The sequence below is a fragment of the Prosopis cineraria genome, unplaced genomic scaffold, assembly GCF_029017545.1.
Source record: "Prosopis cineraria cultivar Desert tree isolate PC_DT_omini unplaced genomic scaffold, ASM2901754v1 PC7, whole genome shotgun sequence".
Taxonomy (NCBI): Eukaryota; Viridiplantae; Streptophyta; class Magnoliopsida; order Fabales; family Fabaceae; genus Prosopis; species Prosopis cineraria.
The window spans coordinates 32,090,583-32,099,291 of record NW_026555338.1 but is presented as its reverse complement, the minus strand read 5'-3'; the positions used below and the strand labels follow the sequence as shown (position 1 = coordinate 32,099,291).

At 31.0% G+C, this 8,709-nt stretch overlaps 1 protein-coding gene across 1 annotated transcript; it reads left to right on the top strand.

Moving 5' to 3' along the window:
• The first annotated feature begins 4,353 nt into the window (after positions 1–4,353).
• On the top strand, positions 4,354–6,318 carry LOC129316003 (gibberellin 2-beta-dioxygenase 1). Its single transcript, XM_054960224.1, has 3 exons — positions 4,354–4,919; positions 4,997–5,360; positions 5,731–6,318. Exons 1-3 carry the CDS (start codon positions 4,516–4,518, stop codon positions 5,980–5,982), a joined length of 1,020 nt encoding a protein of 339 aa, XP_054816199.1. The 5' UTR covers positions 4,354–4,515; the 3' UTR covers positions 5,983–6,318.
• Positions 6,319–8,709: the final 2,391 nt, after the last annotated feature.

The following is an 8,709-nucleotide window of genomic DNA, read 5'->3' as shown; positions in this document are numbered from 1 at the left end:
GGGAACGTACCTCAATAAAGTTATAGTAATGTCCTTTATTTTACTTCAAATAGCAGTGTTTCCATTTATGCTTATGAAGCCATGGGCACATTGTTGCTTCAAAAAGTGAATGCCTTGATCCTCTATATCTGCCATTCTCTCCTGTTACCTCTGCTCTTGCAAGAAACCAAGTTTCAATTGAATTTGCATCTCCAAAATTCAAAAGCATAAAATTCATCATCTTCCCCTACAATTTAACTTATAAAAATGACACCTTTATTCCTGTTTTGGATGAGCGCTGGAGGAATTGGGCAGCAATGAGAACAGTAAAAATAAATAAATAAAAAGGAAAAAGAAGAACAAAAAGGGGCATGGATCAAAGGAATCTAGGTGATGTGACAAGTCCTTTTGAATGATATAAATCATAAGGGGATCGTGTGTATATTTTAGTGGAAGGAAATCTAAGTTAATAATACTAAGGTAGGTGATGACTGGACTGCCTTTCAAGTTTCAGCAAGGATTGTGATGGCCATTCCATTTTATAAAGATGGGTAACTCATAAAGGGGAATATAATTAGATAAACCACTCCACTTTGGGCTTTAGTATTAGATTTCCCTTTGCCTTAATTAATAACACACCTGAATTTTCCTGGTTCGTTGAGGATAAAGTTTCTTTTTGTCAAGGAGGGGGGCTCATGATAAGATTCAGAGAAGCCACAATGGACTGAGCTAAGACGTGCTCTTACTTAAGAGATAAATTCAGATAATTTTTTTTACAATATTTGGTTTACTTAATTTATGGTATTATCCCCCAATAACAAAAACCAGTGTCCTCATGTATTAAGCTTTATTTAATAATATTTTAACTCGTGTGTAAAAGGTGTATCCAAATTATTTATTTTTAAATAAAATCAAACTAAATATATATTATTTGTGAATATTATGAGTTTCTCTATATATATACCCATTTAACTTTTATTTATAAGGTTGAGAGAACAAATTTTTTAATCTTATTTATAAGCCATGTGATTAATTTTTTATATTAATTTTTTTATTCTCCATTAAATGATAGTCAAATAAAGTAATATATTATAAGCATTTAATATGAACAAAATTAAAAATTTAATTACTAAATTTTTAGATATAGTTAATAAACTTTAAGTTTTTTAAGTTTTAATAAAATATATTAAAATTAACTTATAAATATATAGGATCAAAGAAGTACATATTTCTTGTACGTTCAAATATTTTAATATCCACTCTCTCCAATATCCTCTTCAGGGGATTAAACAACACAAAATACTAGAGCCGATAATTTAGACCAAACTACGAGCCAACCCAAATTCGTCCGAAAAATTTAGGCTTGAGCTCAAAAAAAATTATTTTTTATTGTTTGGACCTATTCGGGCCACCCGAAGAGGCCTAAGAAAATTTGGGCCAAGCCCCATTGTTCGGGCTTGGCCCGAATACCCGAATAGAAAAAATTTAAAAAATATATATAATATAATAAATATTAATTATTTTTAAGTTTTATATTATTTTATTTTAAAATACCATATATTCGAGTGTATTATTATAGTTATTTAAAAAAATAAAAATATTTATATTTTCCCATTTTTATTATTTTTAATCAAATAAAATATCTCAAAATAATAATAAAATATGTTTTAATATTAATTTTTATATTTTAAGACTCAATTCATATACACCATTTTCTTGTCCAAAAAATTATATTTTATATTTTTTATAAAATAAGATAATTAATTTAAATTAAAAATAACTTTAAAAATAAAATTTAGACATATACGAATTTTTGGCTCTACTACTAAACAAACATAATAAATAAAATAATATTTTTAGATAATTATTTGATTATCATCCATGTCAGACTTAGTTAAAAATTAAGAATGAACTAAAGTAAATACCCTTTATATATAGGACTTACACAATATAAAAAGGTTAAAGAAAAAAATTCAAAAAAATAATATTTTACCCATAATTAAATAATTTTATTTTATATAATATAATGGTGATTATTTTTCTCATATTCTTAAAAATAAAAAGTATAGTTTATTCAATAGTTATTAAAAACTTTAAACTAATCAGAAAAATAATTTTAATTTAGTGATCTAACCATAGTTGAATTGAGATTAACTTGATCATGATTAAAATAATATGATTCAATTAAAATATATAAATATTTTTATATAACCATGATAAGGGTAATATTTAAATAAATAAGACATTAATTTACAAGTAAAGAAAATATTTATGAATAAATTGCACATAATACAACAAAACAGTAACAGAGCTACTTAAATACTTAACTATAAAGTTAATAATTCATTATTTTTTATTCTTTTCAAGTTAAAATAATATGTTATGCTTAATAAAATTATTTAAAAATTAAAATTGATTAAAAAATAAAAAATATTTTAAAAAACGTTTTGGGTATTCGGACAGGCCTAAATAAGCCCGAAGCCCCAAGGTGTTAGGGCCGGATTTGGTTATATGGGCTTTTTAGAAAGAGTAGGATTCTTTAAGCCCGATCCAAATAAGTCCTACCCAAATTGAGCTTGACTAGAATAAGCTCGACCCGCCCGAATTACCACCCTACAAAATGCCAATGTATCAAGCTCTAGTACTTTCACATGCTCAAATTTTTGAGGTTGCTTTTCAAAAGATTTGCATCCATTAGAGAATATAAGAGAGAACGCTAATAAAGGTTACTCTAATTGGTATAAAGTTGATTTATAACTAGCGATGTTATAGGATTAAATCTCATTACTAATACAAAAATTTAGTAGTAAGTTATTTGCAACTACATTTGTGGACGCTCTTTAAATCTTGAGACATGTCCTGACTTTGATGAGTTTATCCAATTCACTTATATTTATTTATTAAAAAATTTAGGAGAGAGAATGATGAGGAGACAATGTGAACGGTTAGCTTGAACTAATATAAAATATCTTTTTTATATTTTATTAAAAATATAAAAAGATACTTTTTTTTGGCCTGAAATGAAAGTACTTTTTTAAAACACAGAAAAAACTAGGGATTTTACTAGTCAAATATATCATGTATACTACTTCCTTTGTCCTAAATTATGAGAAATTTTTTAAATAAAATTTTACATATTATTAAATCTCATTAAATACATATAACAACCTTATCTTTCTAAAATAAAAATATAAAATTTTAAAAATACCCATCATTTAATATATTAAAAAGAGAAGAAATGAAAATTAATTATCGAGAGAGAAAGGATAATATTAAAATTGACACATTTAATGAAACCTTAGTCTATTCAAAGTACTTTATATTTTAGGATGAAGAAACTCCTTCAAAAGTGTCCTATAATTTAGGAAGGAGAGAGTATATCTTTTTATAATGAAAGTGATATTATGTTTAACAAGTTTTTCTTTTATAAGTTATCAAATTTTATGAGCAAATTATTGTTTCAATGACTGCAAATTAATTATTTGATCATATTCATAAGTCACTTTCAGAATATTTCAATTAAATAAAAAAAATTTTAAAACTCATTAATTATGCCTAAAATTAATAATTTTTTAAATTTATCCTCATTTAATATACATACTTTAAAAATAAATTTTTTTCATCAATATTTGATGGAGAATAAATGAAGAAATTTGTAATAAAAATTTAATGATATAAGTTATAAATAGAAAAAAAAATTTACCAAATGAAGAAGAATAAATTCTTTTCCCTTTATTTTATATATAGGACTTTTTTTTACCGGATATATAGGATTGAGTATGAAACAAAAGTAATAAATATTCATACGAAATAACCAAAAAAATCTCGGTCTCAGTCCCAATTCCTGATCGCTGATCTTCACATATTTTAGTCTTAATTTAAATTTAATTCAATTTGTAGCCTTTCAATGTCATTCCTGGTTTTATATTGATCAGATGTGGCAATGCATTAATTTATGAACGTGTGAAGAAAGAGAAAACAATTACTCCCACCATCCCCACATGTAAAGTATTTTTTAAAAATTTATTTTATTTTTAAATATAAAAGGTGATGATGATATTTAATAATTAAATAATTTTATTTTTATATTAAAAATAAAACAAACTATTAATTATATGTTTTTTTACTATCATTATAATATTAATTATAATATTATTATACATAAAATTGATATATAATTATATTTTTATATAAATTTAATTAAATAATAAAAAAATTTATATGTAAAATTTAATTAAAAATATTTTATATATAAAATTAGAGGGAGTAATTCAAAAGAGTAGACATAAAACGCCCCTTGTTTCACCTTGGTCTTCGTCTTCGTCATGCCCACCATCTGTAGCTATAAATACCCCCAAGACCCCCTACCGCTTTCCTCAAGCTCTCTCTTCATAGCCTTATCAGCTCTTCGATTTCCTTCCCAAACTCTCTTCCTCCCCCACTCTCTCTCTCTTCATGTAGTTTGCTTGTTACCATCCAAAACCGCAGCAACATCAGATTCTGCAGAGCAAAACAACCGAACCACACAAAACAAAAATGGTGGTCTTGTCCAAAGCAAACTCCGAGAAATACTCGTACCTACGAAACTCCAAACCAGCACCCACATTCCTGTCCACCATCCCTCTCGTAGACCTCTCCAAACCCGATGCCAAATCCCTCATAGTCAAAGCTTGCGAGGACTTTGGTTTCTTCAAGGTCGTCAATCACGGCGTCCCCGTGGATGCCATTTCCAAATTAGAATCCGAAGCTGCCAATTTCTTCTCTCTTCCCCTCCATGAGAAGCAAAAAGCAGGACCTGCTAATCCTTTTGGCTACGGTAACAAACACATCGGACGCAACGGTGACATCGGTTGGGTCGAATACCTTCTTCTCACAATCAATCAGGATTACAATTCCCTCAAACTCTCCTCTCTTTCCGGCAAAGACCCAGAAGTTTTCAGGTACATGAATCCAAGAATCTTCACTTTGATTCAATAACAAAATCCTGGGTCTTGTCCTAAACTTGGTAATATTGTAGGTCTGCGTTGAAGGACTATGTCACGGCCGTGAGGAAGATGGCGTGCGAGATCCTGGATTTGATGGCTGAAGGGTTGAATATTCAGCCGAGGAATGTGCTTAGCAGACTCGTGATGGATAAACAGAGTGACTCTGTTTTCAGGCTCAACCATTACCCTCCCTGCCCTGAGCTAGCCACAAATGGTGTTGACGATGATACTACAGAGAACAAAATTGGATTCGGAGAACACACGGACCCACAAATCATCGCCCTTCTGAGATCCAACAACACTTCAGGCCTCCAAATTTCTCTAAGAGACGGCACTTGGGTTTCTGTCCCTCCCGATGAAACCTCCTTCTTCGTCAATGTCGGTGACTCTCTCCAGGTAGAAACTCAGCCAAACCAACACACTGTCGTAAAACTATAAAATATATATATATATATATATATATTCAAGTCAAACGAATTCAAGGCAGGAAAGAAAAAAAAGGCTACTTGATGCCAAATGGGGATAAAACAAATCACAGAATCCCCTGTTTGAATGGATAAGATAGTGAGTGAAATTAAACTGCACCTTTTAGCGGACTCGGGAAAATCATAAAAAATAATAATAATAAAATAAAAGCTGAACTGTTACATACAGTGGTCAAAAGCTTTTTGGCTTTGGCTTCAGATTAATTAATATAAGAGTGACAAGGAACACTGGACTAGACTAACGCGTTATTGTTTTTGTGGGGTTTGGTCGGTGCACATAGGTTATGACGAACGGGAGGTTCAAGAGCGTAAAGCACAGAGTTTTGGCAAACGGGTTCAAATCCAGACTCTCCATGATCTACTTCGGTGGCCCTCCATTGAACCAGAAGATAGCTCCTTTGCCTTCTCTCATATTGACAGGCAAGGAAAGCTTGTACAAGGAATTTACGTGGTTCGAGTACAAGAACTCGGCCTATGGGACGAGACTGGCTGACAACAGGCTCGGCCACTTTGAGAGAATCGCAGCCTCATAATAACAAAAAGAATCAGAACTAGTTGGGAAGCACTTGTCAACATATATATATATATATATATATATATGTAATGTATGTAGTGGGTTTTTCTTTTTTGTTAAATGTTTTCTTCTGGAACTTCAAAGTTCACTGTGGAGTAGTCAAAACGAGTCAGATAGATAGAATAGTAATGTTTTGAATTTCGTTCTTTTCGGGTTCATACTCATCTCTGAACCTTTTTGCAGTCAATGACACCCTGTTTTCAATTTAGGCTAGTTCGATAGTCAGGAATGACAAGAAAGAAATAAAAAAGTGCTTAAAAAAATATGTTATGTAATGTTAGTGCGTGATTTAAAAGCATTTGTCTCTTCAATTACTTTTTTTTTTCCATTTTATCTATCCAACTTTTATCAACTTATCCTAAATAATGGACACTTAACTTCAACTTCATTAATCATTAAGAATCCTGAAAAGCGTGAAGACCAAGGAAGTGGCTTTGATCTATATCTACCGACGAGTTTTTTACTGCACAATCGTTCTGTTAAAGAGGTTATCAGGAAAGGTTTATACTTTTTAAATGAATAACACAAAGAGAGGGATGAGAGAGGAAGGAAGCGCATGGAATTGATGAGGGGATCAGTGTGGGCTCATGGATGTGTGTAGAGGGACCATTGCAATGTTAGGATAAGGAAGAAAGAAAGGAGGTGGAAGAAAGTATGGATCTTTGTTGCAGTGAGCCCAAAATACAAAAAGGGGGACTTGTCATCATCCTTTTAAGAATGACGAGGCACGCAAGAAGCTACATGTGCCTTAGATGCCCGAACACCATCCTCCATCAACGTGTGAAACTAGCTTAAGTGATAAGAATAAGACTATGGGATACATATAAAAATTCAGAATTGAATATACTTTTTATTAATAATCTTTTTTCTTTTAATTTCTCAAAGAGATACATATTTACTTCTTTTTTTTTTTTTGAATGTACGTAGAGAAATGTATATTGAGCTTTGTTGGTATCTTTTGGGGGAGGCAAACAACCTTTTCATGCAGATTCATTTCCCTTGATTCATATATCATATGTATTCCTACGCGTCGTGATGATTTTTTTGAATAAAAGTGAGATACGATAAGATAAAGTTTCAGGAAGGAAATTGATAGGAAGTGGGGCTTTTCTTTGTCATGGTGTAAATTATGCAGCACATCTCTTTACATGCCAATTAGCACTGGAACTAGGACACGGGGAAAAAAGCCTAATCTTGGAGTAGTTTTATTAGGTTTCAATGTTATTATAGTACTAAGAAAAAATTTTGAGCAACTAAAGTATCAACTTCAATGCAAGTATTTTCTTTCAATAATTTCGTACAAATTTTTAGCAAAATTAATATTTGGAAGATAATCTTAAAGTGATTATGTATGATGTGTATTCCAGGAAAAGGTCTGTAATATGCGGTTGGAAAGGCTCGATTTTGGGCAAGAAATTGAAAAGCGGAGGAATGATATGAGGTGACATGAACATGAAAAAGTAATGAAGAGTAGACGGGGACTAGCTAGTGGATAAAAAGAGGTGAAGAGCAAGGGGCAAAGACGGTAGAAGCAAAATGGAAGTGAATATATATGCAGAGAAGGATCACATCAGGAAGATCGGTTTGACCGAATAGGAAGGATTTCATCATTTCAACATGAGATATAGAGGGCACATGTTCTGTTAATAGTAACTGCTTCCCTCCTGCTTGATAGCGACTCCTCTCATCCAATCTCTTCCTCTCTCCAAGCCCTTCTTTCTCTCCCCCCCCCCCCCCCCCACACACGGAGGGACCCTTCTTCTATGGATAAGACGCTCTCTCTCTCCACACACACACACACACACTAAGGATAAGAATCCATTCTTAAATAGGTTGCTTCTTTACCTCCATATTCTATCAATCTACAAATTACTGATCATATTTTCTGGACAAATTGAAGAACTAATAAATGGGGAGCTAAAATGAAAATTAAACGTGAAGTGGGGGCCACAATCTATTTTAATGTTTTTTAAAAGCAAATTTTTTAATTTTTTTTTCTTTTTAAAAGGATCATTGAAGTTTGGGGAGAGGGGAGCCTCTTTGCTGCCTTGGATTCATCGTACTTCAATATATTTTATAATAAGTACATCATCATGCTATCTTTTTAGTTGATCACCCACATGACTTTTTTTTTTTTGGAAAAAAATTACTTTTAATCATTGGCTCCGGTTATTTAAACTTTGACTTAAAACAATTTAATTTTTATAATTTTATCTAAAACAATTCAATTTTTATAGTTTATTGATTTAAAATTACTTGTCTCCTATAAATCTTTAAGTAAATAAATTACAAGTATTTAGTCATTATAAGTTATTAGAAAATGAATTGAAAATTGAGAGAAAAAAAAGTAAAGAGTAAAACTTATTTTTTTTTCTTTTTGAATCAACAGTACTAAATAGATTGCTAGATCACCCATAAATATCTTTGGAGAGTTCAAATAGCTAGTCTTCTATCTTGTGAAGAGGTGGTGGACAATCAGGGGTGATTTTCTATTTTTGCTTATCTTTGTAAGTATTTTTCATATTAATGAGAATATTCATTTCCATTCCCAAAAAAAAAAATCTTGTGAGGCGTCTATCCAAGTTTTTGAAAATTGGGCCGTACTGGTCAAAATTGTAGAAGTAGTATCCCAATTTAGTCTTATTGGCCCTCTAGCCCATCACGTCTGGGTGGATTTTATTATTTT